We start from the raw sequence: 26,429 nt of genomic DNA on the forward strand, positions 1-26,429 counted from the left end.
CTCCTGCAAAATTTGTGGCTTATGCAATTTGGAGAGAAATATAAGGACACTATTTTAATGTCCCATCTACGTTATCGACCATATAAGAAATGATACGAAAGAATACTATCTATTTGCCAGCTGGGATCTATACAAATTTTAAATTTTGATTCTAATATTAAAAATTCATTTACTTTTTCCGAAAAGAGAAATAACTTTATTATCTTGCTACTTTTATTAAATTCTTGGAAACTTGAACTTACAAATATATTTGTAGAAAGTATTACCAGTTATTAGTATTGAGAGCTTATACAAGGCATATATACAAGGCATTGAAGGAAGAAATTAACATGCACAGTATTGGTAGATTTATTTAGGTTTTGATAGACAGATGATATTTGCAAATCGCCATGGATTAAAACTCAAAGTTTTGATGCATATCTGATGGCCAATCAACTGATTGATGTACCAATGAGGAGATGTAATATTCAAGCATTAGAGGAAGTCTTTGTAATGGGAGATGTAACCATTATTTTGGCGAATTAACCGGTGGTGTCTAGAGATACCTTTTGGAGCCGGCGGTTAACCGGTATTCGATCAAGTCATGTAATTGGTTGGCTAGTCATCAAAACAAGAACGAAGTGTACAAGGTTACATACTGTCTTCAGTAAATGCGTTGAAATAATATGTTTGAGATGTGTAAACTGCTTGCTTCTAAGCAAACTTTTATGTGGAAAGCCTTAAGTGGAGCCATTCTGGTCGTTGATTTAATCAGAAACATGGGGTGAAATGGATGACAAATGTCAAACGCGTGGATTGTTTGGAGAATCAATCAATCATTTGTTATTTGAATGCTTGATGCCAAGACATGTTATTAGCCTCTTCCTTCCATTGCCCGGCTATTGTTTTTTTTTTCCATCTTCCATCTTTGTAAATTCCCAATATTCGTAGCTCTTATGAGAGTTTGGCCTTGGATTGTTTGGTACCTTTGGAAAATTTCAAATTAACAGCTCACATGTAAGCCATTTTAATGCAATGGAAAGATAGTACACGCAAATAATTGTAGATTCAGATTTACTCTATTCAATGCTTCACTCATTAACTCCAATGTTCAATCAAAAATGTCCATTTGGACCGCACATCTGAATCTTACAGTATATTTACACTTTTACATATAAATCCAATTACATATCCCCAGAAGAAGAATAATAGAAAAGAGACGATAGTTCTCAGAAAATTCAAAACAGACATTTGGACCGCACATTGAATAAATAGTTACTTCCATATTGTTATTATTATGTTGGATTGGTCTACGATGTTGAAGATATAAACAATTTAACAAAAATAGTTTTCTTAATTTAGTAATCATATTACTTTTGAAAAATCTGACCAATCCTTCCTTTTCATCTGAAGACTTGACTGGTTTTACCATATCACCCTTTAAACTATGTCGTTTAAACTGGTGTCAACTGAAAATCTAATACAATAGCCTCCGATAATCCAAAATTGTAGGGACACCAGTTGATAAAAAAAATAAACAAAAGAAGAAGCAAGGGTACAATAGTAATTTACGGACACTTATCTCTCCCTCCAAAATTCTCAGCGACCCAAAGAAGCCAAAGCCTAACCCTTTAACTAAGGAACGAACGAGAGCATTCTCCGCTCCACATAGATTCCCAAAAAAAAAAAAAAAAATCCATTTTTCGTTTTTTACCTAAATCTGAAGAATATTCTGTTTCTCTCAAATCTCTTCGCCGTCGGACTCCATAACCCGTTAACCCGACCCGAAAAACCCATCCGACTTCGATTTCAACACTAAAAACACCTACCCATCATGCTGACCTCACTCCCACAATGACCCGTACCGAACCCAACCGGAGCTCCAAATCCGATTCCGAGAATTCCGGCGGCGGTGGCGGCGGAACCACCGCGATGAGGGTTATCGTTCCGTTACAAGGCGTGGTTCAAGGCCGTGGCGGGTTGTTCTTAGGCTCCGTGATTCCGTGTGCTTTCTTCTACTTCCTCCAGTTTTACCTCAAACGAAACCGCAAAAACGAACCCGACTCCGGCGAACCGAGTCCAGATTCGGATCCTAGTTCGGGTTCTCCGGATCCGACCCGGTCGCAGTCCGTTGGGAACCTCACGGAGCTTGCGAGTTTGCCTCGTTCCCTCTCTCGGATTCTCCTCTCGCCGAGACTCTCCGGTGGAGCTGTCTCGGTCTCGGGTCGAGCTGGTTGTGTAATCAAGGGAGGAGACTCGCCGTACCACGTGGGTCAGAAACGGGTCGAGGAGGATCCGTATGATGAGTCGGGTAACCCGGACGGAGTTATCGAACTAGGTTCAGCTCACAACACAAAGGTTTAAACTTTACACCAAACCCTTCAATAAAGTTTGCACCTTTTTGTGATCTTCTTGACTTGACTGTCTCTCTCTTTGTAACAGATGGATTGGGTTTCAGAGGATCCAGGAGAAGCAATCTCGGATGGGTTGTGTATGAGTGGCATTGCTTCTTACGAGCCTTGTCATGGACTTATTGAACTCAAAACGGTTTTTTACCCTCTTAACCCTTTTTTTTCTTAATACTTGCAAGAAGATGTGTTCATGTGTTCTTGTCTGGATTATGAACAGGCTGTGGCAGGATTCATGTCTGAAGCAACCAAGAACTCTGTTTCTTTCGATCCAACGCAGCTAGTGTTAACTTCTGGTGCAGCGTCTGCGATAGAGATTCTCTCCTTCTGCTTAGCTGATTCCGGAAACGCCTTCCTTGTTCCAACACCATGTTCACCAGGGTAAGGTTTTAGTTCTTAAACTCTCTACTGTTTGACCAGACAATGCTGAAGGGGGATGTTCTGTTGTTTACAGATACGATAGGGATGTTAAATGGCGAACGGGAGTGGATCTCATACACGTGCCTTGTAGAAGCGCTGATAACTTCAACATATCAATGCTTGTGCTCGATCGAGCGTTCTACCAAGCCAAGAAACGAGGTGTTAGAATCCGCGGCGTCATAATCTCAAACCCTTGGAACCCCACGGGGACTCTCTTGAGCAGAGAGAATCTCTACGCGCTTCTGGACTTTGCCCGCGAGAGGAACATTCACATCATCTCAAACGAAGTCTTCGCTGGTTCTGTCCACGATGAAGGAGGAGAGTTTGTTAGCATGGCTGAAGTAGTTGACACGGAGGAGAATGTGGACAGAGAGAGAGTTCATATCATCTACGACCTCTCGAAAGACTTGTCCTTCCCTGGCCTTAGAACCGCAGCTATCTACTCATTCAACGAGAGTGTTCTATCCGCTTCAAGGAAGCTCACAACGCTATCTCCAGTCTCTTCTCCTACACAGCATTTGCTCATATCAGCAATCTCTAGTCCCAAGTTTGTTCAGAGGTTTGTGAAGACCAACAGGGAGAGGTTGATGAGGGTCTACGCAGAGCTTGTCAAGGCGTTGAAAGAGTTGGGGATTGAGTGCACGAGAAGCAGTGGTGGGTTCTTCTGTTGGGTGGATATGAGAGGGTTTATGTCGTCTTACAGCGAGAAAGGTGAGATTGAGCTGTGGAACAAGCTCTTGAACATTGGGAAGATCAATGTAATACCAGGATCTTGTTGTCATTGCATTGAACCGGGATGGTTTAGGCTTTGTTTCAGTAATTTGTCAGAGAGAGATGTGCCTGTAGTTATGAACCGCATTAGGAAAGTTTGTGAAACTTGTAAATCTCAAAATTGATTTTTTGGTATTTGATGATCTGTTCTGAACCCGAATTTGGATTGATATTGACTAAACCGAAAAATGTAAGCATGTAAATTGTGCAATTGAAGGCAATTCAGGATCAGTTTAAGGTAAGAGATGGTTCGGTTATTGCAACCTTTACCAATTTTGGTATCAAAATCAACAAAAGTAGGCATCGTCATTCGGTTTTGTTTGGGTATCTCAGCTTTTTCGAAGTTTTTCCCGATTCTAGAAATCTATAAACTGTTAGTTGACCCAAAAAAATGAAATTTATAAACTGTTTGGATATTTACAAACTTTTATTTGGTTTTTGCTTGGTTGATATACGGAAAGTTTTAGGTGCTTTTTAGTTCTAGTTCAGTCCCAGTTATGTGGATAATTTTGGTAAAAATTTAAGATAATTCGAGGTTTCAGGTTCAATAATTGTTTAGATAAAAATACCAAATAATTTAGATAATTTATTTTAGATTAAAAAAATATTTTGGTTTATCAGGTAATTTTGTATATAATTTATATTTTAAAGATATTTGGCTGAGAAACTAAGTATAATTTATATTTTAGGTATACACTCTACTCTATATTTAAAAATCCGGGTATGCATTTGGTTTTCGGCTTGGTTTCGGTTCTATTTTGATTTCTCTATTTCAGAAATATAAAACCCATTCAGATATATGAAATTCGATTTTATTTTGGTTTTTCAGTTCGGTATGGTATAGTTCTTCGGCTGCCGATAAATGTGGCCAACCTAGACAAAAGAATCAATATTTTTATTATTCCTTGGGAAAAGAATACAATAACAGCTAAACCCGAACATCCCAAATCACAATAGAATTAATGAACGTAAAACTCTGTACAATTTCTCATGATCTCATTCCATTTCTGATCAGCTCAAGAATCTTCACAACCAAAATCAATCACCAAATTCCTAGCCGTCAAGAGAGAAAGAAAGAGTTTTTTTTTATAGGTTCAAGCCGATGGCGGAAGCTTTTATAATTCTGATATCGGCTTATTTGATTCATTTTTTGTTTTTTTCTTTGATTTACTTTATTTCCGGTCACTTAGTTTATTTGATTGCCAATTTATTTTAAATCTGACAAAAAAATTATTGGTTTTTGTATGTTTCTTCCAATGGATTTGGTAATATAAAAATTTCGGTTCAATTAAACCGTTTAGAAAAGGTAATTGGCAAATCTACTATCGATGATGGCGACATGTCTTACTGGCTTCAATCATTGATGGTTCTTCGTCTGATGGTGATGGAATTTTTGCTACAAACTATGGTTACTTCGAAAAAGATATCATGAAATTCTATGTAACGATAATCTCTTTGACTTTGTTATTATCAATAGAGATATATAAAAGAGTTGTCTAGTCTCAGTGACTCATATTAGAATATTAAAAAGAGAGTAACAATCGTTCTCAATTTAGTATGAACCGTGGTGTTTTTGGATTAATACAAAATGATCTTCCTTGAGATTTGATTATTCCAAAAACAAATCTGGAATTTTTATAGAAAAAAAAGTCTTTAGTCATCCATACGCAAATATATATGTGTTAGTTTACATCCATAGTGGTGTACTGATGTATCATTTTTCTACATTTGTTTTGCTATGTTTAGAACTCTTTATCTAGAATGTTTAATTTAGAACTCTCACACACACATTTATATATATATATTATATCAAAAATGCTTTCAGATATGCTACAAAGACTGGGAATTGTTTTGTGTGCAAACTTCAAAAATTGTTTATCTACTAAATATATAATATGTAAGTTTATTGTTGTACATTTATTGTTTTCTTTTATATGGACTAGAGATTTTTTCCGCGCTTCGCGCGGATTGTGTCTTATAAATTTATATTATTTATAATATTATTTGTCGGTTTTTTTCTTTTACATTAACTTCTTGTTTTTCCAATGTTAGTTTTTCTTAATTTAAATTTATATGTTTATAATTTTTCATTTTTTTTGTTGTAATTATATTTTTATTGATGGTTTTTTGTATGTGACATAAACTTTTTGAAATTTTAAAATAATGTTATATATAGTACAATTAACACATTAAAGAAGAGAAACATATTCAAGCACATTTTACACTGATTTTATATGCATAATTTTAAACATTATATATGTATATATTATAAGTTTGAAACATGTAAATGCTTTCTAAAGCTAAATACTTGTTCTGAGTTTACATAACTTATCGAAAGTTTTATCTATTTTTAAATTCAAATCACAGAAAAAAATTTATCAAAAAGTCAGTATAGATTGGTCTTTTGGGCTTTTAAATCAACACTGAAAAATTACATGAATCAGATAACAACAGTTTTATAAACAACTGGATAAAATTTGACTGAGCCAAAGATTTTGACACAATATGTTCTTTCTTCTTCAAATTACGAAATGCCTATAGGCACAAGAAAAAAATCATAATTTTTGTTTTCACTTATATAACATTTTTTATCCTTTACACACGGAGTTTATTACACTGCTATAAGCAATGGAGAACTCTATTCATATAAGATTCACATCTATGCATTTTGACAAAGAAGAATTTTAGCCATCTTTAGTTTCGGAATGGACCAACTTCAGTCATATGCACTATATTTTCTCTATGATTCAAATCTTACAATTTTAATATATGTGCAGATTTCCATGTGAAAAAGCATGCACGCCATTTATCATTCAACCTATTACTTTTTCCAAAGTAAACACTATAATCCTCGTTTGGTTAGCTCCACAAACTAATCTCTTTGGATCAGTTTACTAAAAAATATGGATACTAATGTCAGAAAAGAATATAAACACTATCAACAACAAATATTGGCATAAAACTATTTGGTTCAAGGAACATATTCCACGTAATGTGTTTATATCATGACTGGCTTTGCGGAGAAGACTGCCAACCAAGGATCGCTTGAGGCGTTGGGGGTTAAATGTCTCAGGAACGTGCGTCCTTTGTAATCTGGAAATAGAGACTCACCATCATCTCTTCTTTGAGTGCTCTTTATCTCGTTTGATATGGGAGTCTTTTGCTGCTGAAGTTTGGATTTCTCCTCCGGCTGATCTACAGTATGTTGCAGCCTGGATCAATCAACCTCGCGTCAACGCAGATGCACATGCTACTTCAGTTATCAAGCTCTACTTTCAGTCATCTATCTACCTGCTGTGGAAAGAGCGTAATGCTCGTGTGTTCACAGTTGTCTCTTCACCTTCATCAGTCATCCTTGCCTCTCTCGACCGTATAATGCGTGACCGTCTCCTCTCTTACCCGGCAAGTTCTTCTTTCTCCTCTTCTCTACTTCTTTTTTATATTTTTTGTATAAAACCTCTTTAAGGATTTTTTACCTTGAGTTGTTGGTGGTTGTTTTTGTTTCCTTGTTGTAATAGGTTGTTTAAAAACAACAGTGTAACCTTTCAGAAAATGATAATCTTAACATCTTACCAAAAAAAAAACAAATATTGACTTATTTATGTGAATATATATTTTATTTTAAATCATTTTAGTGGACGAAGAAAACATCATAATTTGTACAACAAATTTTCTTAGATTCACCTCATCATACTCACCATTTTACCATTTTAATTATATAATTTTATATGAGATTTTTCATCCTCCCTGGTTATTTCTCTTTATTTATAACTACAATATAAAGTTATAAACTATATATATATTATAAATTAATATTTTATTTACCCTTGAAATCTAATGATTAAAAATAGAACATAATTCAATGTAGATATATGATTCTATTAATAAATTAACAGTTACAAATATGAAATTTCTAGAAATATTAAAAGTCATATGTTAGTTAATTATCTTCTAAATGACATATATTTCTAATTCTTTATTGATGAGAATATTTTGGCTGAGGTGGATAGTCCCAAAAGCCTTGAATTTAGTCCCTTTTATATAGTAGGATGATAATCATAAAAAAAATTGGATTATAACTTGAATATCATTTTAACTGTCTCACGAATTGTTTATTTCTATTTCTTTTGCTTCTACTTATTGATATAGTACTACTATGAAAGAAATTATCTTCTTAAATTAAACGTTGACATTATTTTTCTTCAAGCAACACTCACTTCTTAAACTACTTTGAACAATTCATTTTCATTTCAAAGAAAAATCAAATACAATCTGACTTGGCAAATTGTATGGATAGGAACGGATGACTCTTTAATTAGTTTTTCTTACAAAACTAACTTAAAATGTTATATTTAAAAGAGGGATAAATGAGCAGACTTGTCCATTGTCACGATCATAGCTTCCAACTCAAATTTTTTACTCCAAGAATCTTAAACTTCCCTCTCAAGAATCTACACACATTGCTATAACTTGTGCATCAAGAAACAGTCATAAGTGCTCTATAATAACATATACTTAGAATATTATAATATTGTGCTTGGAAGTTTTACAATGACTTCACACAACAGACTTTTCCACTCATTTGTCCCAGCAGAATTCATGGAAAGTTATTCTGTTTTTCCTGGAAAGTTACTCATCTTTTATTGATATAGATAGGACTCTGAATAAGATGTTCAACATTATAACCAATGGCATGGAGATCATCTGGAGAACAACTCTTTCAGCACTAATGCTTTTTTTCTTCTTGAGATATTTCGATAATCCTCCAAGTCCACCAAACCCTCTCCTTATTTTCTTCTTCCTCAGTTAGATCCTTTTCTTGTTTATCATCCATAGTAATCGCTTTGTTAATAAAGAAGCCCAAGATTTTAATATTCTGTGCACGTTTGAAGAAGACAGTACTACGCTTGATAATTACACCATAGACAAGAACAAAGATTGTTGTTCTCTCACAAACTATTACTATGGTAATGATGTTGATCTTTTTAGCTATTATGGTGGTTTTCATGAATTTGATTATGAAGGCGATATATGGAATGATGATGAAGATTATAGCCAGTGGAATGAAGATGATAGTGATGATGGTATTGAAAACCATGATGATGATGATCGTGAGCAGGGTGATGATGATGATGATACCTTGACGAATAGGATTGAAGATTACATTGCAAGAGTTTACAATGGATGGAGAGCAGAGAAACTGTTTGTTTGATGTTTTCATTAATCTTGTTTTACTTTCTCCCTGTTATGAAGAAATTGTTGTGGTGTGGTACTTAAGTTTGGTTGTTAGACAGTGACGTGATTCAATCTTGGTTTCATGACTCTGGTTCTTTGAGTTCTGAACACTTAAATTGCGCCAATCGAGTGTTTAGTAGACACAAATGATGATCGAATATATACAAATCTATCTCAATGTAACATGAGCGCGTAAGGATAACCAACTGAGTTTTAAAATTAATCAATAAATCGGTCAAAACTCCAAATTTCTCCAGCAGATCCAGGCAAATAAAATAACCGAGTAAACAGTCTTTGAAGAAGAACAGAGTAGAACCCCTCTGTTTTATGTTTTTGTAACGAAAATTTGAGTACCAGTTTTATATAATTAGGGATGAATGATCAACACATAAGTAATGAAACTGGAAAATAAAAATAAAAACCACGGCTGACTTTCATTTCATGAGATAATAAGTTATCGATATCACACACACATACATATCAATGTCGGAACGGTAACAAAAAAAACGTTACACTTATTTCAACAAACCAAATGCAATTTTAAAGGCAAAACAACTTGTAGAACAACACTGGTTTGTACGAAAAAAAGTACTTGTCCAATCGCCAGTCCAAACAAGACTCCAGGGCCATAGCCTATTGCCGCTGCTTTCCAGTTCAACACTTGTTCTTGCTTTGGAGGTTTGATTGTGCCTTGTCCCTGAAGATACTCTCTTGAAGAGGAAGACCACAAAGACTGATATTTCCTTCAAAAGATGATTTATTCTGTCCTCCAAGTTGTGTGCACTGCGGTATCATGCCCGTGAGTTTGTTATGTGACATGTTAATGTCTTCCAAGAACGAGAGCTCCTGTGGAATGTTTCCAGAAAGTTGGTTTCGAGATAGATCTAGTGACTCGAGCCTAGTTTAGCCCAAGAAGATGGAATATGACCAGTGAAAGATCATTGAGCACAATAAGAAACTTCAAAAGGCCTATAGATTCTGGAATCTTTCCTCCAAATTTGTTTTCAGAGAAATCAATGGATGTATAGGTCACAAGGATCTTTTCCAGCTCCATGTTTATTCATTTGTTTCTCAAATACATGGAAGGGTAATAATACCTATAAAAGTAATCATCTCCCATGTACAGTTTCAAAACCATTCTTTTGCATCACTGAGTCAGACAATACCAACTTTGATCTCTTGGTTTAAGTTTCAAATTAGATAACTTTGGACTTGGATTGCTTTATATAGAAGTACACATCTTTAGACAAAGTCGAATAGACCTAATAGAAAAACTTTGATTAACTATGCAAATGCTATTAAGAGAGATCAGTGCGCGGGTTGTATCCTTAATACTTTTACCACAGTAGTCAGGAATTTAACGAACAATTGCGCGGTTTGTATCCAACCAACAAAAGGCAGAGAGATCAAATTATATCTAAATCTTTGATTTCATACAAGTTAAGAATTTGTTAATTTCGTTTGGAACTTCAGATTAATTTGCAGCTAAACAGTAAAACAAAACCTCTGAACAAGGTAGAGGGTTCCAAATGAAGTGTTAACACTTAAACTTTGATCATCACCGCAAGATCAGAAGAATGTTCACTACATACTAAAATCTGGTTACACTAACAACATACTCTTTAGTAATAAACATATATGATAAACCGTTCCTTTCATGTCGCACCGGGGTTGTGTGTTGCCTTCAGTCCTCATCGTCCAGTGTTGAATAGATTAACCTTAAAAAAAAAAATTTAAAACATAAGTCAAATCTGTCTGTTTTTAATCTGATTTTTTTTCAGGAGTTTGAGGTTAATTTACCAGAAAATGGTGAGGAAGAGAGTGAGGATCATGTAAGCAAGTTTGAAGAGCCGTTTCTTCTTTTCCCAATCCAGCAAGTTGAAGATCTCTGTCACGTCTACCAAATGCTGTCTTTTCGAGTAACTAACATATAAAACAAATACACACTCTTTCACATCAGAATCAGCTTTGGACAATGAACTTGCTCCAAAAAAAAAGTCAAGAGAGAGAGACTCACAGTTGGAAGTTGTAGTAGAGGTAAGGGACGCCAAGTAGTGACATGAACCAGTGACCAGTAACGAGGTAGAAGAAACATAGGAAGCCTTGAAGAAGGAACTCTGGTAATACCACAAAGTTTATTCGTGATGCAGAGTCGTAAGGGTTGATGTAATCAAACTCCAGATCAGCTAAGCATATAAGCTGCAACCCAAACATACGATTAGTCAAGAGACCTATGATCAAGATCAAAACCATTATTATTCAACCTAAATAGAGCTTAATTAATTAAACAACCACTTGAAGCTAGTTAAAAAGGTAAGAAGAAGATTCGATAGAACCAAAGTTTGGTAATGGGATGAACCTGGTAGACGATGAATCCGACAAGAGTGATAAGGATTAAGAATGAAATAATCCATGTCCACACATCTCCCATCCCTCCTCGCTACGCACAACAATTACCTCCTCTGGTTTATTCTTCTTCTTCTTCTATTTAGAGCATCTGGATCTCTACGATCATGCGATGAACAGAGTTACAGAAATAAATTTCTGGTGAAAGTTTACTAACTCTCTCTCTCTCTCTCTCTCTCTCTCTCTGAGTTTCGTTTCTCTGATCGGAACCGGTGTGGAAGAAAGTACGAGACACTTTCTGTGTTTCTGACTTTTTCTATGGTCCGAATGAATCTATTCCCGGTTTGTACCGGTTTTTATTACCAATTGTTAATGATTGTACCGGTACCGGTTAAAGGTACGAATCTGAAGCATTCTAGCCTAACCCAAAAGTTCAAACTGTACGGGTGGTGTATTCAATTAAGAAGTTTAGAAGATTTTAAAGTGTTTTAATTTTAGTGAGTTTTAAGGTGATTTCAAAGTTAATGAGTGGTTTTAATGAAATCTTAAAAAATAAAAATAGAAATCTATATGTGATTTGGTAGATATTCTCCATAAATTTTAGAGTTGTTTAGGTGATGATATTGATCACATATACATGGTTATCTATCAAATCCTACTAAAACAACTAAACGAGAAACCAAGATTATAATTTTATAAGAAAACTGCTCATACCGTCATACGGCATAAAAATTATATATATATTGAACTTGAGCATATGAAGTTAAACTTGTACGTCTATGCATATTAGAAGACTTGGATGCAATCACTGGGTCTGACAAAAGTAATGTTTGTTTTTCCTATAATCTTGTACTTGTTATAGCAACACGTTTCTCTCTTGCTGAGCCAATTGTAAGCCAGCACCCTGAACTGCAGAGTTTCGCCATCAATATTCTGAATAAGACATGTGAAGATCCTTCATGATACAAGCTGAACGGAGAAAGAACTGATGCAATCATTGTTTTCGACTGAGCACGTGAAGAAGAAGAAGCCGACAACAGCAACAACAACAACAACTGATGAAGAGGTTAAGAAGAATTTTGGAGAAAATGTTTCAGAGATTCTTCACTGAGACTGATGAAATCGCCATGCTTCAAGGCTCTTTTTATTTCACCTTTACTAGAGGAGATCCTTATGAGAACATGGATGTCTTTTGTATTAAGTCAAGACGTTGATTGATTTCAATGCTTCCAAAGCTCAGATAGTTAAAAGTTAAAGAGGTGATGCTTGAAAGAGTTATGGAAGCTACTGGAGTGAAGAGTTAGAGCTGAAAGACTTTTGTATGGATACTGACCCGTTCAGCTTTTTGTGAGTTTGCTGTTTCTAGTTCTTTAGTTTGTATATTCATCAAAGGTATGGCTTTTAATGTTGATGAATGAATCAGCTGTATCATTAACCTTGCTCATGCATAACAGTGATCAACTTACTTTTATATATTTTTGAAGTTGGTATGAGATGTGAGAGTCTCACCTTATGTAGCAGTTTCATTGTGGCATGCACGCTTTGGCTCTTTCTGATTGTGGAGCTTAGATCAAAAATCTTATGGGAAAGGAAGAATCAAAGAATGAGCTCCTTCAAGCAACATCACACTGATATAACTTACGTTTTGCTCTTCAGTTTTGTGCTCACAGAGACATATATCGATCAGGTGGTGTTTTAAGTTCGACAATGATAGTTTCTACTAACAAATCAAAGATAGTTTCCTCTGGAGACGGAAGTCGTCTAAAGTCAAACGCCCACGTTCTGCTTTCGGAGGCAAGAAGACGTTAGACGTATCTCAGTTCTAGGTCGATGTACGACACTTTTTTTTGCTGAATGTTTTATTTTACTTTTAATCTATTTACAAGTCTCTTCAAATACCAGCCTTAGGGATGTTATTCTAGATGAACTGTTTTTGACTAAAAATGAATCTAAGATCTCCTAAAATCCTTACCACAACAGTTTTTTCTTAAATATTGTTTAATGTTGAATAACAGTGGATTTGATATAAGTTTTACAAATTGTTAATTGAATAACAAGGGATTTCAAGTGATTTTCAATAACTTTATTCAAATTTCATGTTGAATAACACTGAATTTAAAAGGAGTTTTTAAAATCATCGGTTCAATAACATGAGATTTTAACAAAATCCTAAAATCTCTTAAAACTCTTGTTTGGATACATGCCCGTTACGGATGAGGATTTAAATCTGTTAATGTAATCTATCCAAAAATACATATACTGAAACCGATCCAAAATGAGGATTTAAATTCTTTTACTACAAACTGAATGTGCTAATCAACATTGCTAAAACGGATTTTTATCAATAAGAATCAGCACTATAATTGCGTGAGTGCATGTCCAGGTGACATATCAGACTTTTAGATGGTATGAAGGTTTAAGGGTACATATGATTTTGTATTGTTTAGTGATCATGTAGTGCATTATTGTGTAAAATGGTATGAAGGTTTAAGGTTACAGATGAAGGAAGATTGCAAGCTGAATACAACCGGCTTTGAAGGTCTATCACCGAGAATGGAGACTGTTCTTGAATCCGTTTTTCTTCCATGCCAAAACGCCAAATATAGATGCAACTGAAATTGTAGATGAGTTCTTGCCTATCCAGAGAGTATGTGGCTTTTGCAACTATTGTTGGGACACACGGATTTTTCAGTCATCACTTATTAGCAGTGAACAACAGAACATGGGCCGAGAGAGTCATAAACCCAAAAGAGAAGAGAAAAGGCCCATGTCTGAAGCTCACGTGGTGTCCAAGATGTCAAACAGTAACTGCAGAAGGAGTGCCTTGCAAATAACACAAAAGGACAGAGCTGGAGAGCTGGCACCTCCTCTGCTTTACAATAGATTCCAATCCCTATGTATAAAGAGCCAATGAGAGAGTAGTTAGCTAGGGCATCACGATTAGTGAGGATCTACTATAAGTATGAGAACTATGACATTGTAACAAGACAAGCAAGTAAATACAAAGAACATTTCTGAACAACTTGCCTCTTCTTTCAGTTCTTATTATGGTATCAGAGCTATCATATCTTAACAGGTGAATCGATGGCGGCCTATCCAGAAACTTATCCGTTTCCCTCAAAAGTTCATGTCACAAGTTCTGTAACCTTGAAGCTTAACGATGTTAACTATCTCTTGTGGAAGACTCAAGTGGAGTCTCTCTTGAGCAGTCAAAAGCTCTTAGGTTTTATCAACGGACGGTACACAGCTCCACCTACAACGGTGCAGCAGCGGGTCGATGATGCAGTCCAACTTGTTCCGAACCCAACTCATGAAGCTTGGTATTGTACGGACCAACTGGTGAAATCTTGGATCTTTGGAACCCTAACCGAAGAAGCTCTCGGAACTGTCTGCTCTCTGACTACAGCCTTTGATGTCTGGACTGCACTCGCCAACACTTACAACCGCAACTCTATTGGTCGTGAGTTCGAGCTCAAACGCAAGCTTCAGCTTCTCACTAAACAAGGCAAGTCATTTTCTATGTATCTACGTGAATACACCTCGATCTGTGATCAACTCAGTTCTATTGGGAAACCAGTGGATGATTCGATGAAGATCTGTGGTTTTATAAATGGTCTAGGCAGAGAATATGATGCTATCATAACTGTGATTCAGAGCTCCATGTTTCGCTTACCAACTCTCACCTTTCAAGATGTTGTCTTTGAAATACAAGGGTTTGATGCGAGACTTCAAACGTATGAAAACCCCTCTGTGACTCCTACCATGGCGTTTCAAACTCATTCTGAGTCACAACAGCAAGTCTATCAGACGTCTGGTCAGTACTATAGAGGCAGAGGTTCATACTCCAGATCTGGCTCTAACAGAGGACGTGGTGGCTACTCTTCTAGAGGAAGAGGCTTTCATCAACAAAACGGGTCCTCTGGGTCATCAAATCAGCGTCCAACCTGTCAGATCTGCGGAAGAATTGGTCATTCAGCTTTGAAGTGCTACAACCGGTTTGATCACAACTATCAGCATAACGATCCTCCTCACGCTGCTCTCGCTGCTCTTCAACTCTCAGATAACTCTGGTAATGAATGGTATCCTGATTCAGGGGCTTCTGCTCACATCACCTCCAACGCCTCTGGACTTCAAAACACCACAACTTACAACGGTAATGAATCCATCATGGTAGCTGATGGTAACTATCTCCCTATCACTCATGTTGGCTCCACAAATCTCTCTGTTAGCACATGTAGTATACCTCTCACTGATGTTTTGGTATGTCCTTCAGTTCAGAAACCTCTCTTATCTGTTTCTAAGTTGTGTGAGGATTATCCTTGCGGTGTGTTCTTTGATGCTAAAAAGGTGTACATCCTGGATCTTCAAACACAGAAGGTGCTAACAAAGGGGCCAAGGCGTGAAGGGCTTTACGTGCTGGAGAATCAACACTTCAAGACTTTCTACTCATCAAGGCAACAGACTGTTGATGATGTTCTATGGCATCACAGGCTGGGTCATGCAAGTCTCAAGATTCTTCAGCACTTACAACACAGCAAGGCGATCAACACCAATAAGAGCAGCAAGAGTCTCATTTGTGAACCTTGCCAAATGGGAAAGAGTCTCCGTTTACCTTTTTCTCTTTCTGAATCTTGTAGTTCTGAACCTTTAGCCAAGATTCATTGTGATTTGTGGGGTCCAGCTCCAGTGAACTCTGTACAAGGTTTTAAATATTATGTGGTGTTTGTTGATGACTACTCTCGCTATAGTTGGTTATATCCTCTTTGTTTGAAGTCTGATTTCTGCAATGTGTTCACTCTATTTCGAAAACAAGTTGAAAATCATATGAGTACTCGCATAAAAGTGTTCCAATCAGACAGCGGTGGAGAGTTCACAAGCAAACGTTTTCAGACAGAGCTGGAGACTAATGGGATCAAACATCAGATGTCTTGTCCCTACACTCCTGAACAAAATGGTATGGCAGAAAGGAAACATCGTCATTTGATTGAGTTAAGCCTCGCTATGATGTTTCACAGTAAAGTGCCTTTGAAGTTTTGGGTTGAAGGATTCTACACTGCGAACTACTTGATCAATCTACTCCCTTCCTCTACAATCAACAACCTTACTCCACATGAACTTATGTTCAAAAAGAAACCGGAATATACTGCATTGAGGGTCTTTGGAAGCGCTTGCTATCCATGTCTGAGACCTTACTCCGCTCACAAATTTGAACCGCGGTCTCTACAGTGTGTCTTTTTAGGATACAACGCTGCCTATAAAGGATACAGATGTCTATATCCTCCAACAGGACGTGTGTATATCACTCGTCATGCCATCTTTGATGAAACTCTATTCCCGTTTGCTGATAAGTTTCAACATTTAGTTCCTCAGTACTCTACTACTCTGCTGCAGTCTTGGCAAAAAGCTATTCCTCAGTCTGAACCAGAGCCTGAAGAACGTCAAGGACCATCTCTTCTACCAAGACCCAACTTTGCTGAAGAAGCTCCGCAGGTCCCTCAACATGTACTAATTCCGGATCCCAACAATCATGAAGACAACAATGATCAGCATGATATCCCGGTTCCTAACAGTCGAGTTCAACCTCCTGCTGGTAATATTCATCCTATGTCTACAAGAGCCAAAGCTGGAATCATCAAACCAAATCCACGCTACGCTCTGTTGTCAAATCCTCAGGTCCTAACTGAACCCAAATCTGTTGTTGCTGCCTTGAAAGATCTTCGCTGGACTAATGCAATGATAGACGAAATGGACACTCAAGAAGAGAATCAAACGTTTCACCTAGTTCCGTATGATCCTTCTATGAAAGTCCTAGGCTCCGGATGGATATACAGAATCAAGCTCAATGCGGATGGGTCCTTGAGATGTTGCAAAGCAAGACTTGTTGTCAGAGGAAATGATCAAGAAGAAAGCGTAGATTATTGGGAAACCTTCAGTCCAGTGGTTCAAACTCCTACAATCAGACTGGTTCTTAATGTCGCAACAGCAAAGGGTTGGTCTGTTACTCAGCTTGATGTAAAGTGTGCTTTCCTTCATGGAGACATCAAAGAAGATATCTACATGAGTCAACCTCCGGGATTTGTTGATAAAGAACGACCGTCGCACGTCTGCAAGCTGGACAAAGCAATCTACGGGCTTAAGCAAGCTCCCAGAGCTTGGTTCGACAAGTTCAGTAACTATCTCTTAGAGTTTGGCTTCTCCTGTTCAAAGGCTGATCCATCCTTGTTCGTTTATCATCATGAAGGGAAGACTCTCATCCTTTTACTCTACGTCGATGATATATTGCTCACTGGAAACTGCTCTGTGCTGTTACAACAGTTCAAAGAGGCACTGAGCTCTCAGTTCTCCATGAAAGATCTCGGACCTTTACATTACTTCTTGGGAATCCAGGTTGAGACTACTCAAGATGGGTTATTTCTATCTCAATCTAAATATGCAGAGGACATTCTTTATCAAGCCGGTATGTCTGACTGCAATCCTATGCCAACTCCCTTGCCCCTGCAACTCTTTACTGATGCAAAGCCAGAGATCTTTCCGGAACCATCATATTTCAGAAGCTTGGCAGGGAAGCTTCAATATCTAACCTTAACAAGACCAGATATTCAGTTCGCTGTCAACTTTGTGTGTCAAAGGATGCATGAGCCCACTCAATCAGACTTTAATCTTCTCAAGCGTCTCCTCCGTTATGTAAGAGGAACATCGTCATTTGGTATTCACATCAGTAAGTCTGTGTCGCTGGATGTCAGTGCCTTCATGATAGTGACTGGGCTGGCTGCAAAGAAACAAGAAGATCAACCACTGAATTTTGTACATATCTTGGTGACAATCTTGTTTCTTGGAGTGCAAAGAGACAAACCACAGTCTCAAGGTCTTCAACTGAAGCGGAGTACATGGCTATGGCGGAGACATGTGCTGAATTGACTTGGATTGCTTCTCTGCTCCGTGATGTTCGCATATCTCAGTCACGGCCTGCAGTGTTGAAATGTGATAATCTTTCAGCGGTTCAGCTTACGATCAATCCATCATTCCATGCTCGGACCAAACATTTTGAAACTGACTGGCATTATACAAGAGAAAGAGTGGCTCTAGGCTTTGTCGAAACAAGACACATCTCTGCGGCTCAACAGACAGCGGACATCTTCACAAAGTCACTACCGCGCAAAGCCTTCACCACTTTGAGAGACAAACTCAGAGTTGGTCTGTCCACCACCTTGAGTTTGAAGGGGGGTATTAGTAGTGAACAACAGATCATGGGACGAGAGAGTCATAAACCCAAAAGAGAAGAGAAAAGGCCCATGTCTGAAGCTCACGTGGTGTCCAAGATGTCAAACGGTAACTGCAGAAGGAGTGCCTTGCAAATAACACAAAAGGACAGAGCTGGAGAGCTGGCACCTCCTCTGCTTTACAATAGATTCCAATCCCTATGTATAAAGAGCCAATGAGAGAGTAGTTAGCTAGGGCATCACGATTGGTGAGGACCTACTATAAGTATGAGAACTATGACATTGTAACAAGACAAGCAAGTAAATACAAAAAACATTTCAGAACAACTTGCCTCTTCTTTCAGTTCTTATTATCACTGAGCCTCATGTTCCAGAGAGTATGTGGCTTTTGCAACTATTTTTGGGACACAGATTTTTTCAGTCATCACAGATTTTCTTAGTCATCACTTATGATAAGAGAACGCCTCATGTTCCCGATCCTATATTGCAGGTTAGTATGTTGTGCTCTTGTTTTAGATATGTTGTGACTCAAATGTCGATCTAGATCCATTGTGTTTCTTATTTGAGCTGTCATGATGAGTCTCCGTCTAATATCTATGCTGCAGCTGCTGGTGACTTCACTTATTGATGTTCTGGTGTATTAAGAGAGAGATCTGATGAGAAATCAGGTATCCACCGATTTTAAATGTATATGAGGCTTTAAATTAAAATAGCAAAATTCCAGTAAATGCAAAACAAAGCTCGTAATCCACAAACATGCTTATGAGGGTGGATCGATCCTATATAAAATTAAAACTCAAAATTCTGAAAATAAAAATAAAAAACAAAACAGAAGCATGAAGCACGAAAGAAAAGTTTTTCTATCAGAGTCATGTTTCTAAGATTGAACACGAAACTCTGTTCGTTTATAGATAAGAAAAAAAATGTAAAGAATTTTCATTAATTGTTGTCCATAAAATTTATAATATTTATTTCAATTTAGTCAATGTTAAAATAAGATAAAAAAAGATTAAGAAAATAAGAAGTCTCGGTTGCGATGAATTGTTGCTTAATTTTAGTTCAAGTGTTTTACAAAATAGGGCTTATTTATTACTGTAAAAAAATATGGTAGTGGTTATTAACAAAAAAATAACTTATAGGTTTTCATGCGTCGTCATAAAATATATACATCTTTTCATGTTTCTACTTTTGTTCGGTTTATTTGGTTTAATCGGTTATAAACTAAATCATATCCAAATCCTACGGTTTTTATAAAATCACATCCATTCGGTTTATATGGTATATACCAAAACCAACCATATTGTTTATTTCAGTTTGGTTCAGTACATTTCGGTTTTACCATATCGAAGAACCCTAACTTTTACTGAATTAATCCAAAGAGCTTTTAACTCTTAATCCTTTTTGGGTTAGAACTTTGACAAGGGTGATCCTTGCCACAACGACTTCAACCAATCAAAATAACCACTTTTTTATTCATTAATCTTTATATAGTTTAACAAAAATAATAAATTAAATTTCTTTTTTTGTCGACTTCGTTTTATTTAAAAGCCCAATGGGCAAGAACAAGTTTACAATCAACAATTCATTCCCCATCAATACAACACCGTAAATTCAAATAGGTCCGAAAGAAGCCCAAGACCAATATAATATTATATCTTCCTCTATAGGATGCCACTTCATATCGGGTGCCACTTCAGATTGCAACGCGCCAGTCGAAAGAAGAGGCAAGCCACGATTCATTCAATGCTTCTGCATGCAATGAACCTGATGCACGCGACTGAACGTGCCGCCGAGTGGAATGACGAACTGATGCTGGAGCTACACCAGCAAGACCACAACTTGCACTAGCTACACCGCCGGTTCGTTGATCGTCACTTGAGAAAGCTTTCCAAATTCCACCTCAACTGCAAATACCTGATCGGAGTTACCTAGTTTACGCCAACTCTTCTTGATCCCCTCCATAAACGACTAAGCAAATCCATTAAACCTTATCAACTCCCACGCGAAGATGCTCTCTTCAACGCCAAATCGGCTAACCTAAGGAAGAAAGACTGAACCTATTAAGGACTGTAAAGGTGAACAGAAAAACAATGAAATCCATTCAGTCACCAACGGGATTAAAGTGAAAACCAAGTGGAAAGCCGGTGATTTCAATCCCAATCAAAGATAACTTGAAATCTTGAAGAACAGCTTCAATTGAACTTCTATTTCAAAAGATTAGATTTAGTTATGTTAATATATATTTATTGGTTTTAAAGTTTAGATATATATAAGGTTTAAAGTATGACGTTTAGGATCTAAAATAATATTTGAGACAAAATTTTGAAAAGATAAAATTTGCAAAGTGTATGTTTAAAATTTAGTGTTTAACTTTGAAAATACTAGATTTAGTGTTTAGATTTATGATGTGGGGTAAAAAGTGTATGTATAGAGTTTAGGTTTTGGAGTATGGTGTTAGAGATTTAGAATTAAAATGATTAAATTTTAAGTTGAAGCTTAATATTCGAAGTTATAGTATGAAAAGATTAGCGTTTTAACGTTAATATTTAAAGCTTATTGTATAAAAGCATGTTAGAGTATATAGGGTTTCGTATAGTTACGAAAAAAAATTTGTAGCAAAATCGTGGCTATTTTAAAATAGTCAATGAAAAATTTCGTGACAGAAAAAATATTTTGTGGCTTAGACTAAAGCGTAGCAATTTTTTGTTTTTGTAGATTAACCACAATGTTAGCTATACTTATTAGAATAGTTGTGGTAAAATTGTGGCTAATTTTTTCTATTTTATAGCAATTTTATGGCTTTTGCCACATTTACTAAGAATATCCACATTTTTTATTTACTAGCTTTTGTATCTGTTTTGTGGTTATAGCCAAGGCTTTTATTAGTATGTGAACATAGATTCCCAAATTATGAAGAAATGTTTTATTAAAGTTTTTAGAAAATGTTTATAGTAATTTTAAATTCTACACGTCGATATTAATATTCTGGATGATTATTTGGATCTATGCGTGACACCTTCCAATTGTAGTAAATAAAAGAACTTCAGGCTGTCTCGTACAACTTTTTTTTTTGGTTATGCGATCAAAGCTGTTCGTTAAGGTCAGGAAGATTATGGAGACTTTTGTATTTGAATTATTTTATACATTTCTATGATATTCTTTGGCGTACAAACAACCAAACGCACAACTTTCTTTTTTTGGTTATGCGAGCAAAGCTGTTCGTTAAGGTCAGAAAGATTATGGAGACTTTTGTATTTATTATTTTATACATTTCTATGATATTCTTTGGCGTACAAACAACCAAACCAAAACATAGTGAAACATGCAGTCTAATATAAATTTGCTACAAACACGTAATGATTAGTCAGTGATATTATGTATAATATTGTATTATAAAAACAAATTTAAGTGTTGGCACGAATAAACTAAAGAGAATTGAGTTGTACACAATCATTGAGTTATGAACTGATTTAAGTTTTGTCTGTCTAAAAAACGAATCAATAATTAAAACATAATTTCTGTCATGATTTAGGTCTAAATCTGGTAATATGCTGGCATGTATGTAAGCGATAACATAAAAACAATTGATATGAAAACTGAAAGCCGCTTTGGTGTTTTACTCCAACAGTACTTTGTAAATGTACTAGAAGATGTGCCTTCTACTCAATATTAGAAAGTGTGCCTTGTTACTCAATACTAGAAAATGCGCCTTGTTTATTCAAAGTTCCAACCAATGAATAATACTAATTGTTTTTCAATTCAAAAGCAAAAAAAAAACTATGAACAATTGAATTGATTATGTATTACATAACATCCATTGACACATTCAGTAACATGATTGCTTAACTTAAACTACCAAAACTAACAATGACTAGCATCTAAAAACAACAAAGATGTTACCCAAATGTTTTCCTTATAAAAAAATTCACTAAAAATATCTCCAAAAAACACTTTATAACTTCAAATATGAATATTTTTTTCTCAAAAAAAAAATTGAAAACTTCAGAATGAGACACTATATTTGAAATTTCACTACTCAAAATTTCAAATTTGAAGTTTCATATTTTTGTTTGCATTTTGTTTCATACAATTACACATCACATTTATAATTCTAAAATATTTTTTCGTTTATCGTTTTAATCCTCAAAATTGTATATCTCAAAAATATTTCAATTTTTTTATAAATTAAAGTTTTACGCATAAAATTAAATACAATTTTAAAATAATATTTAAAATATATAAAACTATATTTAGACAATAACAATATACAAAAGAAACTTAACAAAAAAGCTTTTAAAAATTACATGAAGACATAACTATTACAAAAATTTGAATATTTCAACAATACTAATAGTCAGGTAAATTTGATCTGGAACCTCCAAAATCTCTAAAATATTGTCCAAACAAATTTTGTGAAACCGAAGATGGTTGTTGTTGTTTTTGATGTATTTTCGTACGATTCTTTCTTGATCAGATCAAATATGTTCAAGAGTATTAATATCATCAATAGAAGTTAAGTCTTTTAGAAATATTTTATTCTTCTCTTTTACTTTCTTTTTCATATCTTATGTATTTACAATTATAAATATCATTTATTTTCAACAATTTTTAGCTTGTAATCTATAAATTAAAAATAAAGAGAGTCATTTTACTTCAAAATGCACTAGATGATCATATATGCATTACGAAAATAATTTTGTGGAATAATGTAGTATTTTGCTTAAATTTTAATATTTATTATGTTATTTATATTTAAAATTTTGTATTTTAATATAATATTTATTAATTAATATTGTTGTAATATATTTATATATGTGCTAGTAAATTTTTTTATGAATTTTAATTAATTAAGAAAAACATAAGAACCACAGAATAAAATACAAATAGTTTTGAAGTTAAGTTTAAGGTTTTGCTTCTGATGAACAATACATTTAAACTTCAAATATAGAATCTTAAAAACTTTAAAATAAAGTATTTTTTTGGAGATACTCTAACTTAATAAAATTTTATACCATACACTGTCGCTGACTATGCATGGGCCTGGGGAGAGGTGGTAGGTATGGGCATGGAACAAATATTAGCAACATTTTCTATTATTTTTAATTTATTTCGTATGTTACTGATATCTATTTTTTAATTTGTTTTGCGTCAAAAAAATATAGATATCAAGATAACCAAATATTCTATTTTATTTTCTTGATTTTGTGAACAGAATTTGTTAAAATCTTGTTAGAATAATAGTTATATAAACTTATATATGTAATATTCTAAATTTAATCAAGATATACATGTATTTATATATCCACCGGATCAAAGTGGATATCCTTTTCCTAAAATTTTAGTATTTTTTATTTATTTCGTTTTTAACGGATTTTCATTTTTAATTTTTGCTTTATTCCAAAAGTTTATAGACATCAAGATTTTCCCGATCGGATTAAAATAAATAATAAATCCAATAAAATTTAACAGATAAAACAAGGGATACATTAACTTGATATGTTGGTAAAATAAAATAAAAAATCATATTAACAAATTGGATAATGATAAAAAGAAAAAGTTATAAAAACCTATATAAAAGGTGATGTCTAGCTGGACAGATAAAAATACTGTGAAAGGTCCAAAGTTGTCGTCACGATTGGAACAAAAAATCATTTAAAACTAAAGAGGAAAAAACTTGACGACCAACGTGCCGTTTGACATGCACGACTAATCATTAAAATCCTAATGCACGTATTATCTCACCCACTATATATTCTGGAAGATTATTTGGATCTCTGCTCACACAACTAATCCAACTCATCTCTCTCGGACATCTATCTCCCCTCTCTCCCTTTGAAAAAACAAAGATGGATAAATCATCAATCCAGTGCTTCTTATTCATACTTCTCACCATCATCGTCACCATGATTTCATGTTCGAATGCACAAAGAGAAGTTGGTAAGCTATATACATTTGATCCTGGTTCATTGAACTCCTTGCAAGTTTATTTTTTCTATTTTGAAAATTGTTAACTACGTTTGATGGGTTGATGTATGTAGAGGATGAAAGTGAATTTAGCTACATGCGGAATCAAGAGAACGGGCCAGAGAAATGGGGGAAACTGAAACCGGAATGGAAAATGTGCGGAAAAGGAGAGATGCAATCTCCAATTGATCTTATGCACAAAAGAGTTAGAATTGTTTCACATCTTGGAAGGCTTACTAGAAACTACAAACCTTCCAATGCAACTCTCAGAAATAGAGGCCATGACATGATGGTATTATTTACACATTTATAGATCACTCATTTTTTGTAGAACCTAAATACAAGCAAATATTATCTAGATCTCGGACTAATCCCAAAGACTGTTGAAAGTCATGTATGTTTGCTACTTAATACGTTTACAGTGGAACCACATCAATTTTCGTAGATGATGGAACTTGAATATCCCTATCATGGATTGGGTCCATATGACGAGTCAACTACAGTCTTGTTTTACCCAAAAAAAAGAAAAAAACTACACAGTCTTGGTTCCTCATTTTTAAATTTCAGAATTTATATATACTCTCCTATTTGTTTTGTGACAGGTGAGATTTGAAGAAGGGTCAAGTAGTATTAAGATCAATAATGTTGAATATCAACTCCATCAGCTTCATTGGCATTCTCCTTCTGAGCATACGATCAATGGGAGAAGGTATGCAACATTCTAAAGCACATATATAATTAGTCCAAAGAGGGGAAAATAATATTTTGAAACACATTTACGAATTTCTTTTAATTTATAAAATGCACATATATGAAGGATATTCGAGAGTTTTTAAAATAGTTCTTTTGTGCAATTTTTAAATTGTTTATCTTAAATATGGTAGGTTTGCTCTGGAACTGCATATGGTTCACGAAAGCTTAAACGGAAGCTTGGCTGTAGTCACAGTACTTTACAAAATCGGAAGGCCAGACTCTTTTCTCAACTTGGTATAAATGGATTTATAACTGTGACTAATTTAACATTTGAGTTTCTAAATAACAATTATTACAACCAATTTTCTTTACTGTGTTTTTTTCTGGTTAGTTGGAAAATAAATTGTCGGCGATGACAGACCCCAATGAGGAAAAAAATATAGGAATGATTGATCCCAGGGGAATTAAGTTTGGGAGCAGAAAATATTATAGATATATTGGATCACTTACCATTCCTCCTTGTACCCAAAATGTTATTTGGACCGTCGTTAAAGAGGTATAATTACAATACCATATATTAACTCTTGTTTTCCAAGTTATTTTTACTTATGTTTTTATCATGTATTTTTCCCTTAGTTCATGACCATTTACATCATATTGACTCTTTTATATATATTTGTGTGATTTTTTAGGTAAAGACTGTGGCAAGAAACCAAGTGAAACTACTCCGAGTGGCTGTTCACGATGTAAGTTTTATTTAAATATAAATGTACTTTTATGAGAATTAAGTACTAAAACAACAACCGTTTTTTCTTTTTTGAAACGGCAAAAACGAGTTTTACAAATGTTTACTAATATGTGTTCGCAAAATAATTGCAGCATTCAAATACAAATGCAAGGCCGGTTCAACCTACAAATATGCGCGTGGTCAAATTCAACAGACCAAAATCTTGCTGAAGCAGATACAAATATGAAATATGTTTTTATAAATTTGTTTTACAATAAACAGTGCAATATTGTCATATTATACTAAATAAAGGATGTGTTTCATGAATATATTTGGTGTCCCATCTCCTTCCATTATAATCACGACCTTCAACGGTTCAACCTTTCAAGTTTTAAATGAACTCTTACCAAAACAAAACAAAACAAAACAAAACAAAAAGATTTAAATGAATGACCATTCTCAAAGAATGTGTAGTACATTGATCTGGATTAATACTGACAGTACTGACACATTCCCTTTGTAGCTACGGCAAAACATATGTAGGAAAGTTACGGAACAGTCACGTTAATTAACGATAGGCTATATATATTGTTATAGTAAATACATAATTGTGAATATAAAAAATTAGCTATGGATTAGCGGCTGAAATACCGTCGTAATTAATTT

General features: G+C 35.0%; 3 protein-coding genes and 1 pseudogene across 3 annotated transcripts; 3 read left to right on the plus strand and 1 right to left on the minus strand.

Annotated features, from left to right (window-relative positions):
* Positions 1 to 1,593: 1,593 nt before the first annotated feature.
* On the plus strand, positions 1,594 to 3,713 carry LOC106366537 (probable aminotransferase ACS10). The gene is made up of 4 exons (XM_048739770.1): positions 1,594 to 2,337; positions 2,422 to 2,526; positions 2,608 to 2,768; positions 2,842 to 3,713. Exons 1-4 carry the CDS (start codon positions 1,834 to 1,836, stop codon positions 3,701 to 3,703), a joined length of 1,632 nt encoding a protein of 543 aa, XP_048595727.1. The 5' UTR covers positions 1,594 to 1,833; the 3' UTR covers positions 3,704 to 3,713.
* A 3,873-nt stretch (positions 3,714 to 7,586) lies between these two features.
* LOC106364270 lies at positions 7,587 to 8,899 on the plus strand (annotated as a pseudogene).
* A 1,316-nt stretch (positions 8,900 to 10,215) lies between these two features.
* LOC106364271 (protein cornichon homolog 3) lies at positions 10,216 to 11,456 on the minus strand. Its single transcript, XM_013803887.3, has 4 exons — positions 11,173 to 11,456; positions 10,831 to 11,012; positions 10,614 to 10,736; positions 10,216 to 10,531 (listed from the first exon to the last, which is right to left on the minus strand). The coding sequence occupies exons 1-4, from the start codon at positions 11,242 to 11,244 to the stop codon at positions 10,498 to 10,500; spliced, it is 411 nt and encodes a 136-aa protein (XP_013659341.1). The 5' UTR covers positions 11,245 to 11,456; the 3' UTR covers positions 10,216 to 10,497.
* Positions 11,457 to 23,213: 11,757 nt separating this feature from the next.
* On the plus strand, positions 23,214 to 26,092 carry LOC106364272 (alpha carbonic anhydrase 2-like). The gene is made up of 7 exons (XM_013803888.3): positions 23,214 to 24,316; positions 24,418 to 24,635; positions 24,946 to 25,052; positions 25,228 to 25,330; positions 25,428 to 25,592; positions 25,729 to 25,782; positions 25,916 to 26,092. The coding sequence occupies exons 1-7, from the start codon at positions 24,226 to 24,228 to the stop codon at positions 25,991 to 25,993; spliced, it is 816 nt and encodes a 271-aa protein (XP_013659342.1). The 5' UTR covers positions 23,214 to 24,225; the 3' UTR covers positions 25,994 to 26,092.
* The last annotated feature ends 337 nt before the right edge of the window (positions 26,093 to 26,429 follow it).

Source organism: Brassica napus, chromosome A9, assembly GCF_020379485.1.
Source record: "Brassica napus cultivar Da-Ae chromosome A9, Da-Ae, whole genome shotgun sequence".
Taxonomy (NCBI): domain Eukaryota; kingdom Viridiplantae; phylum Streptophyta; class Magnoliopsida; order Brassicales; family Brassicaceae; genus Brassica; species Brassica napus.

Coding starts and splice junctions, on each gene's coding strand:
- LOC106364271 (XM_013803887.3), bottom strand. CDS start 11,244: ATGGGAGATGTGTGGACATGGATTATTTCATTCTTAATCCTTATCACT. Junction 11,013..11,172: donor TCGGATTCATCGTCTACCAG/GTTCATCCCATT, acceptor TTTGGGTTGCAG/CTTATATGCTTAGCTGATCT. Junction 10,737..10,830: donor CTCTACTACAACTTCCAACT/GTGAGTCTCTCT, acceptor TTTATATGTTAG/TTACTCGAAAAGACAGCATT.
- LOC106366537 (XM_048739770.1), top strand. CDS start 1,834: ATGACCCGTACCGAACCCAACCGGAGCTCCAAATCCGATTCCGAGAAT. Junction 2,338..2,421: donor GTTCAGCTCACAACACAAAG/GTTTAAACTTTA, acceptor TCTTTGTAACAG/ATGGATTGGGTTTCAGAGGA. Junction 2,769..2,841: donor CCAACACCATGTTCACCAGG/GTAAGGTTTTAG, acceptor TGTTGTTTACAG/ATACGATAGGGATGTTAAAT.
- LOC106364272 (XM_013803888.3), top strand. CDS start 24,226: ATGGATAAATCATCAATCCAGTGCTTCTTATTCATACTTCTCACCATC. Junction 24,317..24,417: donor GAATGCACAAAGAGAAGTTG/GTAAGCTATATA, acceptor TGATGTATGTAG/AGGATGAAAGTGAATTTAGC. Junction 25,593..25,728: donor TTTGGACCGTCGTTAAAGAG/GTATAATTACAA, acceptor GTGATTTTTTAG/GTAAAGACTGTGGCAAGAAA.